This window comes from Rhinatrema bivittatum, chromosome 4 (genome assembly GCF_901001135.1).
Source record: "Rhinatrema bivittatum chromosome 4, aRhiBiv1.1, whole genome shotgun sequence".
Lineage (NCBI taxonomy): Eukaryota > Metazoa > Chordata > Amphibia > Gymnophiona > Rhinatrematidae > Rhinatrema > Rhinatrema bivittatum.
Window position 1 is genome coordinate 43,520,209 of NC_042618.1, and position 23,952 is coordinate 43,544,160.

General features: G+C 45.0%; 1 protein-coding gene across 4 annotated transcripts in view; it reads left to right on the plus strand.

Annotated features, from left to right (window-relative positions):
* Positions 1 to 18,262, plus strand: part of KIF26A (kinesin family member 26A) — a 234,830-nt gene extending 216,568 nt beyond the window's left edge. For all 4 annotated transcript variants that reach the window (XM_029598057.1, XM_029598058.1, XM_029598060.1 and 1 more), the window contains 4 exons: positions 6,060 to 6,250; positions 6,729 to 6,749; positions 8,899 to 9,049; positions 16,817 to 18,262. In XM_029598057.1, coding sequence (XP_029453917.1) covers positions 6,060 to 6,250; positions 6,729 to 6,749; positions 8,899 to 9,049; positions 16,817 to 16,995 — 542 coding nt within the window. In that variant the 3' untranslated portion in view covers positions 16,996 to 18,262. The remainder of the gene's footprint in view (positions 1 to 6,059; positions 6,251 to 6,728; positions 6,750 to 8,898; positions 9,050 to 16,816) is intronic.
* The last annotated feature ends 5,690 nt before the right edge of the window (positions 18,263 to 23,952 follow it).

Consider the following 23,952-nt stretch of genomic DNA (forward strand, 5'->3'; position numbering starts at 1 on the left):
ATGGGACAATTGGCCTTTATCTGCCATTATCTATGTTACTATATTACTATGTTGCTTACCATTTGTAATGCCTTTTAGTATATAGACCCCCCTAAAGAGCACTGTACACTTCCCAATGAAAAGAAAAAATATTATAGCAGCCGGGGCATCCTCCTTTTAAAAGTGTGACCCCTTACTCACTTCAGATGTGAGATTTTGCACAGCTCACTGAATGCAAACACAGGGTTAGAATATTTCCAGGTAAAAAGGTGTGAAACAGTACATCCAGTGGCCTGAAGTTTCCATTTCCTGCAGCTTAGGGGAGGGAAAACTTGAATTGGCTCAGGAGTGCACTCTCTTTCCCCAAGCTGGATCTCAGAAAGTTATTTTCTGAAAGTTATAGACACGTTGAGGTCCATAGTCAAAAGCACTTGGCCGGCTGGCTCAGAAGGTAGCCAGCCAAATGAATATCTGGGCACACATCTGCCTAAATTATATTCACTCGAGAAGTTAGGGGGCTAGAATTTAGCCAGTTAAATTAGGGGGGTTCCGGGGACATAACTGGGAGGTGTTGAGTCAGCCAGCTAAGTTAACCGGCTCACTCCAATATTCAGAGTTAGTCAGACGACTTAGCTGGCTAAGTACCTGATTCACTAACAGGTAGATTGTAAAAGTGTTGCTCACGCAGAAATGGCCCCATACACACTTGCATGTGAGCTGCGCGTGACAAGAATAAGGAGGCAGGGCAAGACTTACCCGCGTAACCCCGAATCGTGCAAAGGCTGATCATGGCACACGTTGCCTGCCTAACTTTACTGCTGGTCCTGAAGTCTGGAGATTTTGAGCCAGAGGGCTCCTGAACACCAGGGGGGCGGAGGCGGGAGGTACATGAAACAGAGTTTTGAAAAAAGTTTTGAAAAATAATTAGTGCTGTCTGAACTGGAGGGCGTACGGGTTAGGCTTCCCAGGGAATGCAGCTCTTGCCTGTAAGCCACTGGTGGACATAGCTGAGCTGTGGAATAATTTATGGTACTTTCAGCTTGTAGGTTGGTAGGTGTTTTTTCAAATGCAGCGACCTGGGGGTCCATTTATACCATTGTCTTGCTGCTTTCAGCCCTGTAAGCTGCTCCTACACATCAGTATTAACAGTTTAAAGCCGCAGACACAAAGGCAAGGATTTACTGATTGATGCATATGAATCATTATGCTCACGGAAGTGTTTATAGGCTCTGTTTAATTGACGCACTGCAGTACTTCTTTTTCAATTGAAATCTCCCTCTGCTTAGCTGGTTGGTAAACCCTCCCCCTTCCTGCAGACCTGATATTTTCATGCATAAGAACCTTTTGCTTCAATAAGCACATCCTCATGAGGACTTTTGTAGGGAATGAAAGGGCAAGGTTTGCTCTGCTTCTGGTTTGCTTGGCTCCTGCACTGCTTTAGGTTTATTGTGGCCCTGCTGCCGGCATGAAACTGCTGTAGGCAATCTGCGGGGGCTGCGGTGGAAACTCTTCTGTAAAATGTACAGCACAGCCACCTCTGAACTTTCTTGCGGTGCACGTGGAACCGATTTCAAACGTGTTTTGCATTTACGTACAGATGGGTGCAAGCTTTTCCAGTGAATCTGACCTCCCCTCCCCCCCCCCCCCCACCCCGAAACTGAGGGGGGAGCATGGTTTGCACATCTGGTTCCAGTCCAGAACTGGAGGATCCCAAGAAATGGAATCCCCGATCCCTAGTGTGGTTTGCATCTCAATTCTTCTTCTTTTTTTTTTTTTAATTATTTTATTATGAACTTTCAAAAATATTACACCAAAATAATCTTGAAAACAATAAGGGGATATACCGTGGCTATAAGACAAAAGAAGAAGAAAAAAACAAAAAACAGACTTAAACAGGAAAAAAAACAAATTAGTATCGTTCCACCTAGCCCAGGAGAAGAGGGGGCCCTAGCACTAAAACCCTGAGAGAATCGTATCCGGGAAATCGGCACCGGAGAGAGAACTCGTACAATACCCAGGTTACCCAAACCGCGCATTTCTTAGCACCCGAAAAGAAACAGCTGCGTGGGTTCAAAAAAGATACAAGATACATTCTCCAGCTTTGCAAGACATTTCCAAGGATCATGAAAAATAAACTGCACCCTGAAGGAAAGCACTTCCTGGTGCATTCCCAGATATTCCCACCGAGAAATAAAAGTACTGCAATTCTGAAAGTAAAGGTGCATTACAGAGACCTTATCTTTGACAAGGACAAAGGTCACCAATAAAATGTCCCTGTTGACTTCATCACCCCCCCATCTTCCCAATATATTATGGGGCAGATTTTAAAAGGGTTGTGCGCGTAACCGCAAAAACCTGCTCCTGCGCTCGCCGAGCCTATTTTGCATAGGCCCGGCGACTCGCGCAAGCCCCGGGACGCGCGTATGTTCCCGGGGCTTGAAAAAAGGGACGGGGAATGGGTGGGGCGATCCGGTGGCGGGACCAAGGCCTCCGGCACAGCGGCCATGCCAGGGGATCGCGCACCGGCACTCGGCTGGTGCACGCAACCTACGCCTGCCTGGAGGCAGGCGCAACGTATTAAACAAAAGTCAGGGGAGTTTTAGATAGGGCTGGGGGGGCGGAGGGAACGGGGAAAGCCATCGGGGCTCCCCTAGGGCTCGGCGTGCGCAAGGTGCACAAAATGTCCACCCCCTTGTGCGCGCCGACCCCGGATTTTATAACCACGCGCATGTTATAAAATCTGGCCCTATATTTATATTGTTCTTGTTTTGTTGCAAATGTTTTTTTTACTTTGTACACCGGAATGATATGTTTTGAATTCGGTATAAAAAAGTGAATTAATAAATAAGAACATAAGATATCCCATACTGGGTCTGTTGCACTTGGAGGTGAACCCTTGTCCTGGAGCAGCGGAGATCAGCTCCCTGGTAGGGACCAGAGCACAGGAGGAGACAGAGGCTAGGATGAGCTTCTCCACTGGAAGCCCGAGGTCCCCGGGCTGCTTGGACTTAGGTGGGCCTTGCAAGGTCTCCCGCAGAGGTAGTAGAGAGGCGTGCCCATGATCAGTAAAGATAAATATATATATATATCTCCTGAATCAAAGTCATTTGTACATAAGGCATTCATTTAACTTGACTTACAGTTCCCTCAGTTTTCTGGACCTATTCTTGACTTGTTCTGTATTATTGTCTAGCATGCTAAAGTTGCTAACAAAGCAATATTCTAATAAAGGGATACCAGGGCAGTCCAGATAATATCCAAGGTGATAATGACAGGCCTGTCCAAAGGGGGAATAGTTATGGGACTGGCATGGAGCTGGGGAATTGGGGGAATTCCAGTAGCATTTACCCCAATATCATTATCTCCCCTTACACAGCTAGCCCCCAAGATGGTGTACTGGCTCCCACCTCTGCAAGATCTCCATTTCTCTGGAGCTCTGGTGGTGTTTCCTGACCCATATCGGCCTGGAGTTCCCAGTCCTCTGAATACCGCACCACTGTATATCTGTTTGGTGTCAGTGGTAAGCCCGGCTCCATCCTGTTGCCCCCATGAGCCAGCGGGTAGAGAAGTTGCACGATCGTCCGTATTGAAAGAAATTTCAGTTCCCAAGCTGGAGGTCATTCCCTCTGTCTCCTGGGCTCTGGATTCATCGGACTTCATGGGAATATGTTGCATGAAGCCTGTGATGGTGGGTTAGCGACATTCATGGGGATTCAGGAGTTTGGGGAACCTTATCCCTATGTTTCCTCACTATAGTAAACCAACTACAAGATAACAAAAGGAAAATCAATTGCCCTCATCAGTGCTCCACCTCCATGGGGCTTCGCTCAGATCACCATCTTGAAATTCCTCAGCTCTCATTTCCTAGGAGCTGGGGTTTGAAGCTAGTTTGAAATCAGTTTCCAAACTCACTTGAAAAAGAAAGTTAAATGAGGATTGTACGGTGCTGTAGCCATGACAGGTCAGGCCGGCATGCCTTGCTGTCAATGAAAAGATGAACAGTTGATTACACAGGTACACAAACCAATTACTGAAACTGCACTTGTTCAGATATTTTGATGTCAGTCAGAACTGTGAAGTGGATGTGAATCTGTCAACAGTGTAATTTCATATTATTTATTTTTGACGCAGGATTAGGAATTTGTATGGAGGAAAGAATCAGTTTGACAGTTGATGGGGTGCCATTGTTGTTAGACAGTTACTTTCCTGCAAATCTATGTACGGTATTTAAGTGGCTGATGGTATGCCGTGATCATGTTGCATTTGGGTGCTTTGGACGCGGGTGTAGCTCTAGAGCATTAGACCCTTGGATCATGTGGGTATCACAGTAATGTCACCGTCCTTGCAGATGGCTCCAGTATGCTGGATGAATCAAAATTGACTTCGAATTCTCCAAGCTGTAACATTCATATCTGCTGTTTTTAGTGGGTGACATGTGTGTGTGAGAGAGAGAGAGATGTGGGGTGGGGGTGGGGGAGGGAAGTTATTACCAAAGATGTGAAATAGGTGATTAAGAAAGAAGGGATAGGTGACTTAGAATAAAGTGCCTTCTTTGGAGATTTAATGGCTGACATGGCGGAGGCCAGGGCTAATGGGATGATGATACTTGGGTCCTTTGGCAAACTGTTGCATGTAAAGTAATGCATGGGCCCATGTGAATCAAGAGATTTCCTCCATTACCACCTACGGGAATCTACAGCTTTTTAGACATCTGCATGATCCATAGAGAAATAATGAGTACAATTTTATTCACTCGTTGAGAGAGAAACCGAACAAAGCATATGACCTATGATAGCTTGATTCTACTTGAGTCCTTCTCACAATGTAATGGCAAGTTGTACAGCAGAAATCGCAGTTTTGGAGGAGTCTTCTGCGGCTTGTGAAATGGGCCTGAGACCCTCAGCTCATTTCATGCATGCCACCTTTTAAATCTCCACCAATCTCAGCTGGATTTGAACTGGTGTCCTGTAAGCCAAAGGTTCCATAGAACTGTAAACATTCTCTCAAGCCAGCCAGTCCCTAAACTTGATGACTAGATAGATTTCAACTCTACTTTGAATTCTTCAGTTCATGTGAATATTACTACACTAGATATAAAATGAGATGAGAATACGTCTGACCTTTAAAGCATTTGTTGAAATCCGCAAGGAGGTCAAGTGACTTTGATAAGGCCAAACATGATAATGTAATGCACAGAGCAAGCTTGGTTTCCTCTGTTTGTTTAATTATTTGAACTTATAGCCTGTTTTTCTGTAAAACCCCTAAGGGGGCTAACATAACAAAATATGTAATACATCATATTGACAAAATGACCTATAAACACAAAAATGACAAACATCTCCTCAAAAAACTCAACCACCAAAAAAGAGGATATGCCAAAGTTACAAAATACTATTTCCATTTGGCTATTATATAACAATGTATATGGTGTGTAAAATTCTCAGTTGTTAAAATAAAACACTCCCAAAGACTATCAACTATGTTGCCATGAAGAAACAATCTCGGCTTTATAAATATGGCCCAATGAGAATAAAATTTGAGAAGCACAGGAGATCACTGAAGAAGTGGTAGGGATGGTAGAGTTGAGCTAGATAGGCCGTATGTTTTTTTCTGTCGTCATATTTCTATGTTTCATAAATCCCTAGCTAGGAAATTTCATTCAGAATAAGGAGTAACCCATACATTAATTAAAAGCGTGCCTAAAAAAATGGGTCGTAACCTGTTTCCTGTATATTAAGTAATTTTTCTCCAGAGAGCGGGCGCCACGTAACAAAACATGCGCCCTCTAATTCTTGCCACTTATATCATTTTTATTGCTGGAATAGAAAAGCAGGATCATGACGTGATCCTAAAGCCCTCCTGGGAACAATGCCAGCTAATTTTCTCCTTCAGATAGGGTAGGACCATCCCATCCATCCGTCTTATATTGTTCTTTGAAATTACCTTGCTCACTGTTTGCATATTTGCTTTTTTTTTTTATTGTATTGCGAAGAATGGCTGTGTTCAAATTGATTGTCAGCTGTAACTCAGCAAGGCAAAACAAAACAAAACAAAAAAAAGTGTCTTAACCGTTTATTAAGGTCTTCAGCGCCGCCGACTAATACCTGCCCCGCTGCCTGAAACAGCCACCCTGGGAAGAAAGGCGAGTATTACCGGCCAGTGGGTTGATCTACCACCTTTGCCCGGCACTTTGAAAGAGCCATTTGAAATTAAAGTGTATGAGATTGATGATGTGGAACGATTACAGCGACACAGACAAGAGGAAACCGAGGTGAGCACGTATTTTACAGCAACTTCAGGCGACTTCAATTACAGTACACACGCTGAACTGCTGCTTGTCTGCTAGTATGCTTTTCAGGGAAATTGATTGCAATTAAAGCAATATAATTATTAATTTTACAATTCATATGTTGGATTCGGGGGCGGGGGGGTGCCCTTAATATAGAAAGTGAAAATAATTACTGCCTACGATTAATTGTGTTTAAAGTGACTGATGGCGTGAATGAAGAATATCAATGAGGACGTTATGGGAAACCTTTATAATGCCAGCCTGCCTGGGGAAAGCTTTATGGCCTCTCTCCACCTGAGGGCCATTAGCTCTTTATTTAAATGACATCCTGGTTAGAGTTCTAGTAAACGAGAGACGGGAGGGTTTAATTTACTTGTAATTAGAAAACAATTCAGTTCCATTCCTTTTTCAGCTGTTGGACTTTAGATCTCTTTCTTTGTTTCTTTTGTTTCCATTGCAGCCTTTCCAAGATGTTGAAAAGGTGAGAACGTTTCAGCCCATGTGTCTGTTTTTTGATCTCTTGGTTCCGGTCCCGTCCACAACAGTGGAAAAACTCAGATACAGAGACAGTCCTAGTTGGGTTCGGCGGCACCAGCTTGATTAAAAAGAACTTTCAAGGGCACCTGTTACACCCTGTGAGCTCCAGAAGGAAGTTCTCTTACACACTTTGGGGCCGATTCAGTACCATGTGCTAGCCGCCGCTGCGCATGGCCTAACGTGCATTTTGGACACGCGTCCATAACCCCCCATCCAATACGGGGATCAGCGTGTCCAAAACGCACGTCCAGATCTCTGAGGAGCTAATAGCGCTCATCACCTGGAACTCTTATGTAGATGAGGCTATTAGCTAACCCCCTGCAAAGCGATCCAATAAATGTTCCACGCAGCCAATGCGCCCTTGCAAGGTGGCAAATTTTACTCCAGTCCAGGCCGTGACTCTTCTGACGTCTATGCCAGTAGCAGGAGAAAACGGACATTCATAGATTGAGCGTCTGTTTTCCCAACTGGCTTGACAGCCCCCTGCCCTGCCCTGTGTGCCCGATGCTGAGGAGGATGCACATTTGTCCCTAGCACGACCCCTCATTTTAATATTGGATCGGGAGCCCAGGAGAGGTGGCTGGGCGCATGTTAGGGAAACAGGCGCTCAACACTTGAGTGCCTGTTTTCTGCGCACATTTATTGCATCAACCCCCCCAATGCAAGCATTAAGAAGGGGCACTACAGTAAATTGAGAGGCTGAGATCCTGCCCAGTATATCCTGGCTTATGAGTGAGGTTCTTTCCTCTCATGGAATGCACACAAACTGACCCATTTGGAGACACTACCCTTCAAAAATGATTACGTTATTCTGGGAATGATTCTGTTGAATATGATGTCTCCTGTGCAAGATGAGAAAAACGTACAAATTAAGAAATATTTGGAGAAGACATTTACCAGTTTTAATTGGATATCAAGTTTTAGTTAAATCGTTCATTACTGAGGTGTTTTCATCTTTTTAAAATCAGAAACCTTTGACGTCAAAGAACTTAACTAGGACATCTACATTACCTTCTTTCAATTAATTTCATTGTTTGTAGAAGTAACAATCCATGAAGGCACCGTGCAGAAAATAATAAATGTAAATGATGGAGTGGTGTTTTGGGCCATATATAGGCAGCCCACTCTGATGCTTTACAGGCAAAGCGAGCGAGAAAAGCAAACAGATGATTCCATGCTCCCTGGGGCATTTTTATCCTACAAAGTAGTTTGGCTGATTACTAGCTCCCAAAATTAGTTGAACATTTTAAAATCTCCTTACGCAGTGTGGCTAAATTTAGCTGCTGAAAAACATGGATGGCCAGGCATTCCCAGGGTGGGGAAAGAGCTTAGGTGCTGAGCACTGTGATTTCCAACGCTACGTGGCTGTTTGGCCGCCTTGCTCTAGGTGGCCAAATGGCAGGCCTAAAGCTAGGTTAGCCAGGGTTTGGCTGCCTAGATTTAGGGACAAATAATTCAGCTGCAACTTCATACTAAGCTTTAGCTGGTGATCTTAGGTGCTCCCAGCCTGGCTAAAAAAAAAAAAAATGTGACCTTTGGCTTCTCTTCAGGAGCAGCCTGAAATCCTGTTTCCTTAAGAAGAAAAGAATCTGAAATGATTTCAAGTGAAAATTAAAAAAAAAAAAGAAAAATACTTAGTAGGGGTGAAAAACAGTCCTTAATGAATAACAAAGCCCCTGAGCCATCTTCATGCATTGCAGCCAGTTAACTCCTTGCCCTCGCCGTAGATGGCTGAGAGCAGTGATGGAGGAACTGCATTTTATTCCCACACGTTGAGCTGACGAGGGTGGGGGGCAGAGGTATCTGTGCTGTTCTGAAGGACTTTGACATCCTCCCCCCCCCCCCCCCCCCAGTCCCCCTTGGAAACTTTCATTCCTAAGGTTAGACTTCAGAGCAATGTTGGTTTTGGTTTATATTGCTCTAAATCATTTTGTTTTAAATAGCATTTTATTACGTATGTTGTGTAAATCAAATCTTTGCTTAGGTTTCTTGTTTTTAGAATTGTGCACGGCGAGTACAGGTCATGCCTTAGGGCACCTCCTAGTCACATGGTTAAGTGTATGAATTGTTGCCTTCTGTTGTGTCTTGCAAAGGGTCTGATGTACTTCAATACCAAACTGAAGATCTTAGAAAGGCGCCAGCAGCAAATCAGAGAAGTAAAGACAAAGCACGAGATGTTGAAAGAAGAACTGGAACAGACAAAATGCAGATTGATGTTGGATCCAAATAAGTGGCAAGAAGAATGTGAGTAATTTTGGCACAAACCTCTGCCAGTGGTTTGTCGCACTTTATCACCTTATCATTGTATCTAGAAAAAGGTAGTTTTTCAGTAACAGAGGTAGAGAAAATGAATTGCTAAAGGTAAACTGTTGATCAGGAAATCCAGATTAAGACAAATGCTGTATGTTAAAACCGGTCCCAGAGGCACAGGGAAGCCATTTACGTGGGTAAATACAAATCTACAAATATATATTGGCCTTCTGAAAACTGCTTTCCCTCAGCAAGGCCAAAACAGGAGCACAAATTACATAGAAACATAGAAATGACGGCAGAAGAAGACCAAACGGCCCATCTAGTCTGCCCAGGAAGCTAAGCACTTTATCCATTTTTTTCCCCTTTTTTTCTCTCCCACCTGTTACTATTGGCTTCCAGTACCCTCCAGCCCTAATCAATTAGGGGTAGCAACCGCTGTAACAAGCAGGCCACACCCTTACCCCATACTCTTACCCACCCCTGTTTTTATTTTATTTATTTATTTTTTTTTTGAGATAGCAGCCCTCCATCCTTCCGCTCCGTGAAGGTGAAACACTAACTACTGGCCACTGGCATCCCGCTCCGTGAATGCCTCTGTGGCTACTGCCGCTCCGTGCAGTGTTTGAATGCCTCCTCTTTATTCACACCCTCTAGACTTGATGGATCCACAGTGTTTATCCCATGCCCCTTTGAAGTCGTTCACAGTTTTAGACTTCACCACTTCCTCCGGAAGGGCATTCCAGGCCCATCTAGTCTGCCCAGCAAGCTACGCACTTTATCCATTTTTTCCCTTTTTTTTCCTCTCCCACCTGTTACTTTTGGCTTCCAGTACCCTCCAGCCCTAATTCCCCTCCACCCCACCACCAATTTAGAGTAAATTACACTGAAATGATAGGATGGATCAAATTGATAGGGGGGTGGCACTATATGTTAAAGAGAGCAGAGTCAAACAGGATAAAAGTTCTGCAGGAAACAAAATGCAATGTTGAATCTTTACTTATAGAAATTCCAGGTGAAAAAGGGAATAAAATAGTAATGGGGGTGTATTAGCATCCAGCTGGCCAGAATGAACTAATAGACAATAAAATGCTAAAATAAATTAGGGAAGCTAACAAAAACATTAGCACAGTAATAATTTCAATTACCCCAGTATTGACTAAGTGATGTTACATCAGGACATTCTAGAGAAGTAAAGTTCCTAGATGAAATAAATGACTGCTTCATGGAGCAGCTGGTACAAGAACCAACAAGAGGGGAAACTATTTTAGACCTAGTCCTTAATGGAACACAGGATTTGGTGCAATAGTGATCACAACATTATCAAATTTGATTTAATAACTGGACAGAGTGCAAAAAAGAAATCTACTATGACAGCATTTAACTTTCAAAAAGATAACTATGATAAATTGAGGAAATTGGTTAGGAAAAACTAAAAGGAGCAACTGCAAAGTTTAAGAGTTTAGCTCATGTATGAATGTTGTTTAAAAATACCATCTTGGAAGCCCAGAACAGATGTATTCCACGCATTAGAAAAGTTGGAAAGAAGGTTAAATGACTATTGGCATGGTTGAAAGGTGAGATGAGAGATGCTATATCTAAAAGAACATCCTTCAAGAAATGGAAAAAGGATCCAAATGAAGAAACCAGGAAACAGCATAATTGTACAGCACTGTCAAGTCAGATGCAACGCATTGATAAGGAAGGCAAAGAGAGAATTTGAAAAGAAGCTTGCCGTGAAAGCAAAAACTCATAATAAAAACTTTTTCAGGTACATTTAAAGTAAAAAGCTTGCAAGGGAGTATTTGGACCATTAGATGATCAAGGGGTAAAAGGAGCAATTAGGATTACAAAGCCATAGCAGAGAGACTAAATTAATTCTTTGCCCTAGTATTCACTGAGGAAAATGTAAGAGATATACCCATGCCAGAAATGATATTCAAAGGTGACGATTCAGAGGAAATGAAACAAATCTCAGTGAATCTGGAAGATGTGCTAGGGCAAATTAACAAACTAAAGAGTAGCAAATCACCTGGACCAGATGGTTATACATCCCAGAGTGTTGAAAGAACTGAGAAATAAAATTGCAGACCTACTATTGGAAATTTGTAAACTATCAATAACATTATCTATAGTACCCTAAGACTGGAGGGTTGCCAATGTAACGCCAGTTTTTAAAAAGGGATTAAGGGGTGATCCAGGAAATTACAGACCAGTGAGTCTGACATCTGTGCCAGTCAAAATGGTAGAAGGACTATCATAAAGAACAAAATTGCTGAACATATAGATAAGCATATTTTAATGGGACAAAATCAACATGGATTTAACCAAGGAAAGTCTTGCCTCACAAATTAGCAACATTTTGGGTGGGGGGGGGGGCATAAATAAACATGTGGATAAAGGTGAGCCAGCTGATATAGTGTATCTGGATTTCCAGATAGCATATGACAAAGTCCCTCATGAGAGACTTCTTAGGAAATTACAAAGTCATAGGATAGGTGGCAATGTCCTGTTTTGAATTGCCAACTAGTTAAAAGATAGAAAACAGAGGGTGTGGCTAAATGGTAGAATGCCCCAGGGATCTGTTCTGGGCCCACTTCTTTTTAATCTATTTATAAATGACCTGGAAATGGGAACAACAAGTGAGGTTATCAAATTTGCTGATGACACAAAATTATTCAAAGTTGTCAAATCACAAGAGGATTGCGAGAAATTGCAAGAGGACATTGCAAAACTGGGAGAATATGTTGTGCTGGAGGTGGACCCTTGGCCTGATGCAGGATTGGTACGGCCCTCTGGTCGGACCCAGAGAGCACCTGCCACCAGGAGGCGGAGCACAGGAGGAGACAGAGGCCAGCTGGAGCTTCGCCAATAGCAACCCGGGGTTTCTGCAGGTTGAGCCCTTGGGTACCGAGGCCGCCTGGTCTTAGGTGGGCCTCGCAGGGTCTCCCCAAAAGGAAGTGCAGGGGAGTACCCACCACAAACAAGGGTGCACGGTCAATGTTCAAGCAATCAGGTTCAGGAATCACAGGAGGCCAGAATAGAGTGTCCGAGTGGATAGCGAGGATCAAGGCCAGAGTATCAGTCCAGAATGGTCAGCCAAAGCAGGGGTCAGTACCAGTAGTCAGTCCAAGTGTAGTTAGGCCAGGCAGAGGTCAGAGGATAGGCAGAGGTCAGTTCCAGGCAGCGATCAGACATGGTCAGTGAACAGGCAGAGGTCAGTTGCAGGCAGCGGTCAGACGAGGTCAGTGAACAGGCAGAGGTCAGTTCCAGGCAGCAGTTAGATGAGGTCAGTGGACAGGCAGAGATCGGTTCCAGGCAGCGGTCAGACGTGGTCAAGAGCAAGCAAAGGTCAGTACCATGAGAGCAGTCCGAAGAGTACTACCAGGAGAGACGAAGGAACAGGAGACACTGGAACAGGCAAACAAACTACACCGGAGTGTATGACCCGATTGTCAAGGTGAGGAACAAGAAGCAGGGCCTAGCCTTAAGTATCCGGCCTACATGACATCATTGGGAGGTGCCCCTGCGGGTTTTCCTGCCGTTGGCCCTTTAAAGGGCTGCAGGTTGGCCGCGCTCATGCCTAGGGGCAGGGCCAAGGACGACGACGACGCGGAGCCCCAACTGGAGCTCCGCTGTGAGGCCTGCACGGGAGACTCTGAGCAGGGGAGCCGGGGACGCTGCAAACTGGCTGCGGCTGCGGAGGAGGAGAGCCCGGAGCTTGTGGACAGGAGAGCAAGATGAGCAGGGCCGGCCGCGGAGCGGACGCGGCCGGGACGCGCAACAGACTGAGCATGTAAATGGCAAATGTAATTTAATGTAGACAAGTGCAAATTGATGCACTTAGGGAAGAGTAACCCACATTTTAGCTACAAAATGCAAGGTTCCACATTAGGAGTCAACACTCAGGAAAGGGATCTAGGTGTCATTGTTGAAAATTCCTTGAAATCTTCTGCTCAGTGTGCAGCAGCAGCCAAGAAAGCAAATAGAATTATAGGGATTATTAGGAAAGGAATGGAGAATAAAACAGAGAAAATAATAATTCCTGCTCCATGGTGCAACCTCATTTTGAGTATTGTGTTCAGTTCTGGTCACCACATCTCAAGAAAGATATAGCAAAATAGAAGAGATAGAGAAGAGCAGCCAAGATTGTAAAGGGGACAAGAACATAAGAACATGCCATACTGGGTCAGACCAAGGGTCCATCAAGCCCAGCATCCTGTTTCCAACAGTGGCCAATCCAGGCTATAAGTACCTGGCAAGTACCCAAAAACTAAGTCTATCCCATGCTACTGTTGCTAGTAATAGCGGTGGCTATTTTCTAAATCAACTTGATTAATAGCAGGTAATGGACTTCTCCTCCAAAAACTTATCCAAACCTTTTCTAAGCCCAGCTACACTAACTGCACTAACAACTTCCCCTGGCAACAAATTCCAGAGTTTAATTGTGCATTGAGTGAAAAAGAACTTTCTCTGATTAGTTTTAAATGGGCTATGTGCTAATTTCATGGAGTGCCCCCAACTCCTTCTATTATCTGAAAGAGTAAATAACCGATTCACATCTACCCGTTCTAGACCTCTCATGTTTTTAAACACCTCTATCATATCCCCCCCTCAGCCTTCTCTTCTGCAAGCTGAAAAGTCCTAACCTCTTTAGTTTTTCCTCATAGGGGAGCTGCTCCATCCCCTTTATCATTTTGGTAGCCCTTCTCTGTACCTTCTCCATCGCAACTATATCTTTTTTTGAGATGCAGCGACCAGAATTGTACACAGTATTCAAGGTGCGGTCTCACCATGGAGCGATACAGAGGCATTATGACATTTTCCTTTTTATTCACCATTCCCTTCCTAATAATTGCCAACATTCTGTTTGCTTTTTTGACTGCTGCAGCACACTGAACCGACGATTTTAAAGTATTATCCACTATGATGCCTAGATCTCTTTCCTGGGTGGTAGCTCCTAATTTGGAACCTAACAATTCGCCCATGAAGAAAGACTAAAGAGGTTAGGACTCTTCAGTTTGGTGAAGAAACGGCTGAGGGGAGATATAATAGAGGTCTATAAAATAATGAGTGGAATGGAACAAGTAAACATTAATCAGTTGTTTTTTCTTTCAAAAAGTACAAAGACCAGGGGAAGTTACTGGGTAATACATTTAAAACTAATAAGAGAAAATATTTTTTTTTACTCAACACATAATTAAGCTCTGGAATTCGTTGCCAGAGGATGTGGTGAAAGCTATTAGTATAGCTGCGTTTAAAAAAAGGTGTGGACAAGTTCCTGGAGGAAACGTCCATTAACAATTGTTAAGGTAGAGTTGCAGAAATCCACTGCTTATTCTTGGGATCCTGCCAGGAACTTGTGACCTGGCTTGGCCACGGTTGGAAACAGGATACTGAGCTTAATAGACCCCCTGCTCTGACCCAGTATGGCAAGCCTTATGTTCTTAGGCTCAGGCTCACCCCCTTTCTCTCATAAGGAAGACTCAGCCCACACAGAGTGGGTTGCAAGGGCTGCAGCTTTATTAACAAACAAGTCAAGCCCAAGAAACAAAGAACAAACTGCAGTCTCCCTCCGCTCCCCATCTGGCATCTAGGCAGTCTGGTTCCTTTGACCCAGCAAAGGGCCACTTTCATCCATCCTGGGCTTCACACAACATCCAGAGGACCATCGCCGTGCATCAAGTCCTTCCTGCGCTGCGGCCCAACTGAGAAGTTTCTTCAAACTGGGGGCAATGACCTCACCTCTGCCAATTGACATTATCCAGTGCGATGGTTGCATGGCTCACAATGGCTTCCCCTCCCCAGATAGGAATTGGGGGAATGTAACATTAATTAATGCAACAGCAAATCACTGGGTTCTCGCTAGATGTGATAATGTTACATTACAATCATGCACAAATTGTTTCATAATTTGTAATAAGGGAGAGAGGAACACTGCAGTAGGAGATAAGCAGGTGGGAGGACCAGGGTCGGATTTGAGATTTGGGTGCCCATAGGCAGGACTGGAGAGTAGGTGGTGGGAGAATCCAAAGATCAGATAGTGAGTGAAGTCCTTTTACCTCCACTCCCCTCCGGAAACTCAAGGGGCACTGCTATGGCATGCTGGAAGTGGATGGCGAGAGCAGGCTCCTCCTTGGCAGGGTTGCACTCCTCTTTGGTCTGGGTATTTGGTGTCTTCTAAATATGGCGCCCTAGGCAATTGTCTATTTCTAAATCCAGGTCTTCAGAGGATGGGGCCGAAGGTAGGACCAAACATATAGAATTCTTCAGGCCTCTTCCTCCGACCACCATGGAGTACCATGGTCTGACCAGTTGGCGAGCCTTTGCGGCCATTGTTTGATTCAAACTGTGGCAGTGGCCACATGCAGGCAGCAAGACTTTTCTCCGAACTTCCAGAAACTGGACCTGCCCCACAGGAGCCACCGTCACCACCGTGACACCAATAACATTGCAGCAGGAAAATGGGGTGTGGGGCGTGGGTGGCTGGGAGCCACCCACGCCCACAGCAGGCGCGAACAAAAGTACGCCTGATTTTATAAGATACGCGCGTAGCCGCGCGTATCTTATAAAATCTGGGGTCGGCGCGCGCAAGGCTGCGCAAAATCGGCAGCCTGTGCGCGCCGAGCCGCGCAGCCTGCCTCTGTTCCCTCCAAGGCCGCTCCGATTTCGGAGCGGCCTCGGAGGGAACTTTCCTTCGCCCTCCCCTTCCCTTCCCCTTCCCTTCCCTTCCCCTACCTAACCCCCCCCCCTAACCTTTGTCTGCAAAGTTACGCCTGCTGGAAGCTGCCGGCTGACGAGCGTCGGCCGGCAGCCCCGCTCCGTCCTCCGGTCCCGGGGGCTGGTCCGGAGGCCTCGACCACGCCCCCGGGCCGGTGCCACGCCCCTGGGCTCGCCCCCGAAATGCCGCGTCAGTAGGCCCCGCCCCGACACACCCCCAACACGCCCCCTTACAAAAGCCCCGGGACTTATGCGCGTCCTGGGGCTTTACGCGCGCCGGCGGCCTATGCAAAATAGGCGCGCCGGCGCGCGCATAAATCCGGAAGGATTTACGCGCGCGGCCTTTGTCGTGTTTCAGAGTGAAAGTATGCATGTACATTCTCTTTGAAAATTGGTGCAAAGTCTAGACTTTGGGTAAAAGGTACAGTTTGAAAATTGCCCCCAAGGGGACTTACCCAAGATCACACAGTAAAAGTGGTGGCAAAATAGAAGACTTGCACTCACCACCCAGTATTTCTCTTGAATCATTCTCCGATGTGTTAATAACCACTAGAGCTTACTTCCTCTTAATTAGGAGACAGAAAGAAAGTAAAATAAAAATTGATTGGTAGATTTTTATTTATGTTTTACTTAACCAGTGAATCCAGTTATCCCCTAAAAAAGAAATCAATCCCCTGCATCGTTGATCATAAATATTTTACCATAGAAATTCATTTACTGCTCTGTTGAAATTGTTGCGTGTAGCCGGGGACAGTTAAAGATTAAAGTATTAAAAATGTATTTTTGTGTTTGTTTTCAACTGGCAAAACTCCAGTTGTATCTTCCAGAAGTGATATATTGTCTAATTCAGTGGTTCCCAAACCTGTCCAGGAGATATCCACAATGAATGTGCAATTTTATCTCATGCATATATATCCTGAAAAACCTGACTGGCTGGGGGTCCTCCAAGACAGGTTTGGGAGCCTCTGATCTAATTCATCTTGGGCTTTTAAAAAAAAAAAGAATTATGAAATGTTTAACTAATTCTTTGTTTCTTTCCAGTTGAGGTGGATCCTGACCTTGATAAGGAGTCCCAGGAGTATCTGGAGGCACTGGAGCGAGTAACGCAGGAGCTAGAAAAGTGTGTCGATCTTTGCAAGTCACACATCATGATGGTGACCTGTTTTGACATTGGGGTGACCTGCGATGTGCACGAGGGAGTAAGAGAAGTGGAAGTGTGAAGATGGTGTTTGAGTAACTTGGGATGTTGAGCCGGGAAGAATCACTGGACAGAGAAAAGGAAGGGCATAGTGCTATGTTGAGACTGGAAAGTAATAATGGAAGTTGCTGGATGGATGTCGGTGACGGATTGTGATGTTCATGGATGACAATGGTGCCTCAAGGCGTGGAGTATACAAAGATAAAGTTGAGATCAACAGTGTTTCAGATGACAAAAAAGAAGAAAAAAATTCAACTGAATGGAGATGGTGGAGCAGGGACGGGATACCTTAAGCTGAAAGTGCCTTTAAAAAGATTTGACTTTTTTTTTCTGTATCTGGTGCTAGAATTAACAAAAGCCAGCAAACCTAAGCAGACCACAAAATGTATTGCTATGAAATATTTTGTACTGTATAGTGTATTTATAATTATATGTACAAAAACACATTGTAGCAGAAGCAATAAGTAAATTACGTTTTCATACCTGAATTTGCCTTCTCTTTTTATGGAAAAGCTGTTTTATGTAGCAGAATTAAAATTGTATTATAATTGTTTTCTTGGTTATGATTCAAGATATTTTTATGAACATTTAACTATTAAGAAAGGAGGTGCATTATTATATTTCAAGACGATCATTTACATTCTGTTTTGTACTGTTCCTTTGACAGATCAAAATAAATGTCCTTTTACATTGCCTGTTTTGAAATATTCACCGCTTCCTGGGTTATGAACCTCATCTGTCATTGTATGGACCTGGGTTTTACCATGTTTTCAGCTGTTATTCTAACCTAGAAAGTTCAGGACATCATCACTGTGTTTTCCTCTTAAGTGGAAAAATTTGAAATTACTTTTTGCTACCAAAACCATAAAGGAAAAAAAAAATGCAAAACACAATTTTGTAAATGTTTATTTGCCACATATTTTTTGATAATTTTGATGATGCGTATAAGTATTACCATTGTAAGCTTTTAAGAAAAAAAAATAGGATACTCTTTTTTACAGTTTTTCTAAGGAAGGCAAAACCTCAGGATCAAATTCAGATTTGCTGCACGAGATTTCTGCATTTTAGGGGCAGGTCACTTCATCGTGGCCACTGTAATGATGATGCATTTTTTTGGCCAAACTAATACTTTTGACAAGGTTTTAATAACTTGTGTAATATCACATTTCATAAGGAATCATATTTTTTAATCATCTTGTTTTATATGGGGGGGTTTCAAAACCTGTGTACAAATGTATGATAGCTTGCTCCAGCTTTTATCTGTGAATAAAAGATACATCTATTGTTAACATTTCGTGTTATCTGTATTTTGATTTTGTATGGCAAAGATGTGTGGACACAGAGAGCAGTGGTGTTGTGAAATAGCAAAGCTCAATGGGAAAATATACACCCCCTCAAATCTGAGGGGAATTCATATGAGCCTGAAAAATGCCCTGGGAGGCAGAAACCTGTCCGTTTTCTATTTCAATATCTTGTTTTCTGTGAATCAGGAGAAGCCCCAGGGCACGAGTATAAGGCTCATGTCTGCTGCCGGTCTTGTGCATGAACATGAGCACGTCACTTTGGGGCAGATTTTTTTTTTTTTTACACCTCTGAGAACTTCCTGGAATTTTATTTTCAAAAGAAAACTCCCCCGCGGAGTTTCCCTTTGAAAATTTAAGGTCAGCGGGGACCACAGACAGTTGGGTGTACTTTGCACCTGCTATGAAATCTCATGGCCATATATGTTTTCCATGTTGGGGAAAAGTGTCCGCTCACACATGCGGTATGTGCTTTTACCTGCATTTTTCCAAAAACATTTTTATATAGATGAGCATGAGTTGACTCTCATAGAATACCTTTGAAAATCGTCCTTTCCATTTCCCTGCAGAACATCTGTCTACATTTAATAATAGGGAAAAATTTTGGCTTATGCAACTTTTCTCATTATTTGTTTTCTTTTCTAAAAGTTCAGGAAGTGAAGTCCTTTCATCAAAAGATGTGCTACTTCAAAACTGTGCAAGGAAACTGACTGGCAGACTTTTTTCAGTATTTTGCCCTTTCTCCTGGCCTTTAATGTCACTGAAGTGAACTAACAAGGAGAAGTAAAAGGGGGTATCTTGAGCTTTAAGACGGTAACTTTTAAACAGCCACGCGGGCGTACATGTACGCACTTATGTTGGCTTGCACTAATGGATGCAACCATTTTATAACATGCGTGCATATATATGTGCATAATATAAAATTGGCTGTATCTGGGTCAGCTAAAAAGGCAGTGGTGGGTTCCATAACCACTCTGGAATTCACCCCCTGAGTCATCCTGAGAGAGGAGTAAGCACGAACAAGCTGCAAGGGCATAACAAGAAGCTATCTGTAAGGTCATTGCTACTGCATCAAAGACCTTGTCCGTACTTTGGGCAGAGAAGTGGCTAAAACTCTGGAATTTGTTGACAGGGGATGTGGTTAGTGCAGTTAGTATAGCTGGGTTTAGAAAAGGATTGGATAAGTTACTGGAGGAGAAGTCCATTACCTGCTATTAATCAAGGTGACTTAAGGATTAGCCACTACTAGTACTGGCATCAGTAGTATGGGATCTACTTAGTGTTTGGGTACTTGCCAGGTTCTTATGGCCTGGATTGGCCACTGTTGGAAACAGGATGCTAGGCTTGATGGACCCTAGGTCTGATCCAGTATGGCAATTTCTTATGTTCTTTGCGCAATTTCTTATGTTCAGTTGTGGTGGCCAGAAGACAGCTATGGTTGCGGAACTGGTCAGCAGACGCAACCTTCAAGGCAAATCTTACAAAGATGCCCTTTAAAGGATCACTCATTTTCGGAAGCGAATTGGAAAAGCTGGCCAGTAAATAGGGTGAATCTACAGTTCCCCAGCTACCAGAAGATAAGCAGTTACAGCATCCCTTGCCTATGAAGGGTCAATTTAGGGGCTCCCGACGCTTTCGCTCCTACAAAAACTGGACATTTCAGAGGTCTCGGTCCTTTGGGAGATCTCAGTCTTTTCGTAGTTGAAAGCCCATGAGAGCCATGAGAGGTCCCGAACCTCCAATGAAATTTTGCTGACCCACCCTCAGAACGAGGAGATAGAAGAGGGACAGTCGACCTCCTATCAGCAGTGAGTCGAGATCAGTTCAGACAAATGAGTACTGGAGGTCATTTGAGAAGGATATGCACTGGAATTTCACAGCATTCCTTGGGACATATTCAAGATGTCTCATTGTCACTCACAGTACAAGAAGCAGGCAGTGGAGACTACTCTTTTAAGGCTTCTCAGGATGAGGGCTATAATCCCAGTACCTGCGCCCCAGGAAAATATGGGCGTTATTCCATCTATTTCATCATACGCAAGAAGGAAGGTTCCTTTCGCCCCATCCTCAATGCGTCAACCGACATCTACGAGTGAATCGTTTGGGGTGGATCTTAAAAGATTTACACGCGCAACCGCTCCTGTGCACACCGAGCCTATTTTGCTTAGGCCCGGCGACGGGCGTATGTCCCGGGGCTTTGTGAAAGGGGCGGGGGTGGGACCGAGGCCTCTGGCAAGCAGCCCTGCTGGGGGATTACGCGCCGGCCACCAGAGGCAGGTGTAAATAACAAAGGTGGGGGGATTTAGGTCGGGCTGGGGGGTGGGTTAGGGGAAGGGAGGGGGCGGTGGGGGGGGGGGGGGGGCGGAAGGAAGGAAAGTTCCCTCTGAGGCCACTCCGATTTCGGAGTGTATAATTCCCTAGTGAGACTCCATGTGGAGTACTGTGAACAACTCTGGAGACTGCACCTTCAAGGTTATATAAATTAGAGTCAGTCCAGAGGGCAGCTAGGAAAATGGTCAGTGGTGTTCATCATAAAGCATATGGAGACAGACTTAAAGATTATAAACCCTGGAGAAAAGAAGGCAAAGGGAAGAAATGATAAACATTTAAATACCTTCAAGGAATAAATGCACAGGAGGCAGGCCTCTTTCAATGAAAGGTCATGTGATGACTGATGAGGGTTAAAGGGAATAGACTCAGGAGTAATCTAAGGAGACATTTCTTACAGAAAGGGTGGTGGATACATGGAACAGCCTTCCTGTAGATGTAGTGGAGATGAGGCCCATTTCAGAATTCAATGAAACATAGGGCAAGCACAGATGATCTCTGAAGAAGAGGAAGGGATATAAAGCCAAGCAGGAGATGTGGATGGGCCATCTGAATAGGCCGTATGGCTTTAACTGCTGTCATGTTCTAAGTTTCTATTTTCATGAAATTTGTGCATCTGTAATCATTACAAGTGAAGCTACTCTTCTACTAGGAGCACTGTAGTAGAAGAGCTCCAGAAATGTTTAATTTCATCAGCTCATGGTATGAATATCGTAAAGCCTATAAGGTAGCGCACACAAAATACCCTCTTGATATTTGAAACACAAGATATTCACATTGGTTGACTTTGAAACTTGCTTTCCATCTAAAATATCTGTTGTGTCGGAGGTGGACCCTTGGGCCAAGGTGGGGTTGACGCAACCCTTGGTAGGGACCTATGGGTCCCCACCATTGGCAGATGGAGTGGGCTAATAGAGGCCGCTGGAGCGTCACCTATACCAGCGCTCGTTCCCCGCGGGTTGAACCTTTGGGTGCCAGGGCCGGCAGGACTTAGGTGGGCCTCGGGGTGTAGGTGAGGTAAGAGTCGGTTCAGCCCAGAGACAGCAGGTGAAAGATGGTACTGTCTTACTCTGGACAGGGTAGTGTCCTGGAAACTCGAGCACCAATGGAACAGAGGCAGACAGGGGGCGATCGAGCAAGAGCAGGCCAAAGCCTGAATAAACCACATCCAGGGAGTAAGCAGAAGAGGCGTCAAAGAGCAGGCTTGAGTCAGGGCTGGCGGCAATCCGAAGGCAGTGGCAAGCAAGGCTGAGGTCTGATCATGGAGATAGTCAATAGCGTAGTCAGGCGAAGCAGAGGTCTGCGTCTGAAGATAGGCAATAGCGTAGTCAGGCAAAGCAGAGTTCTGGATCTGGAGCTAAGCAATAACGTAGTCAGGCGAAGCAGAGGTCCGGGCTTGGAGAGAGTTAATGGCGAAATCAGGCAAAGCAGGGTCAAAGTCCGTGTAATCAATCCGAGGGATGAAGCAAGATAGGAACAAGGAGTCTGGAACCAGGAACAACGAGGCGCAGGAACGCAGGGGATGAGACAAATCTCTAGGAGGCAACGAGTACTCGACCAGCGAGGAGACCTGCTGCAAAGGCAACGCTAGGGAGTGGAGCCTGAGCTTAAATACTGTAGCTGAGTTGACGTCATCATCCGGGGCCATGGCTAGGTTCCCTCCGTGGTCCCTACTTAAACATCAGTGGTGCACGCACGCGCGCCTAGGGAGGGGCGTGGCGCGAATAGCAGCGTCTCTCTGCGGGCCACGCGGAGAGGCCCGACAAGAAGTGGTAGCAGGACCGGGAACGCCAGGGACTGCAGCAGGGCCGGAGGCACCGGTGCAGGACTGAGGATGAAGCTGGCGGCCCACCGCTGCCAGCGAGGAGGAACCAAGAGCTGAAGTTACTATAGAAAGGTGAGGGGCCCTTGCAGTGGGTCTGCCACAGACGGCACGCGTAACAATATCCATGCATAACTTTATCTGTTGCAAATTGGCAGGCAAAGTTGTGCATAACTCTTGAAAATTAATATTATATTATGTACGCCTATCTTTAACATTCCCCCAGAACACCACTTTATTGTGTGTGTAAATTAATGCAGGAAATTAAATTATAGGGGCAGGTTTTCAAACTGTCCACAAACATGCAAAATCCACGGCTACTTTCCCTTTGAAAACTGCCATGGATGCAATGGCACGGGCCCAACAGTCTTTTGCATCTGCTTTACGAGCAGGTGAAATAACACATGGAGATTTGAAAATATAATCTGCTTCCATTGTTTTTCAATCCCACTCAAAAGTCGCCCTTAACAATGCATCCCCTCAATCTGGCTAAAAATGTCCCCAATATGGAGTCCCAGATTGAGTGAAGGCAATTTTCAAACAGTACAATTTACCTGGGGACATGGCTTTGCCCTCCGAGAAGGTAATTTCACAACTGTGTGTGGCTGGGTAGAGTTTGTACTTACCTTTTACCTGCAGACTTGACCCCAAATTTATGTGCATTAGTTTCCTTTGAAACTTTGTGGGGACTTGGCCCGGTACACGCACCGAATAACTTGAACAAAGTTACTCCCTCCTCTTCGGAGGTGCAGGTTACCTTCTGTACATTTTTTTTAAAATAAAAAAGTAAGCACGCAAGTTCCAGATCCATCCCCCAGAAAACCACTCCCCGATCCATGATTTTATGCACGTAAATGTCTCTGAAAATTCAGCCCAAAGTGCATACAAAAAACACATTGGGGTACATTTTAAAAGTCAGTGCGTGCGAACAAAAGTACGCTGGATTTTATAAGATACGCGTGTAGCCGCGCGTATCTTATAAAATCCGGGGTCGGCCCGCGCAAGGGGGTACACATTTGTGCAACTTGCGCGCGCCAAGCCCTGTGCGCGCTGCCCGTTCCCTCCCCCCCCCCCCCCCCCCGCACCTTCCCCTCCCTTCCCCTACCTAACCCACCCCCCTGGCCCTATCTAGACCCCCCCACCTTTATCTGAAAAGTTACTACTGCCTCCGGGCCGCTGTGTCGGAACACTCGGCCACGCCCCCGGACCGCCCACATGCCCCCGAACACGCCCCTGATATGAAACCGTGCCCCCTGGCCACGCCCCCGACCGCCTCTTTTTCCAAGCCCCGGGACTTACGCGCGTCCTGGGGCTTGCGTGCGCCGCCGAGCCTATGCAAAATAGGCTCGGCGCGTGCAGGGGGGTTTTAAAAGGGTTACGCACGTACCTTATGTGCACAACCCTTTTCAAATCCGGCCCATTGCGTGCATACAGACAACTTACATGCAAAACTCCTTTTTTCATGCGCAACTTCTCTCTCATTAGGGTAGATTTTAAAACGTGCGCGTGCACGCACATGGACACGCCA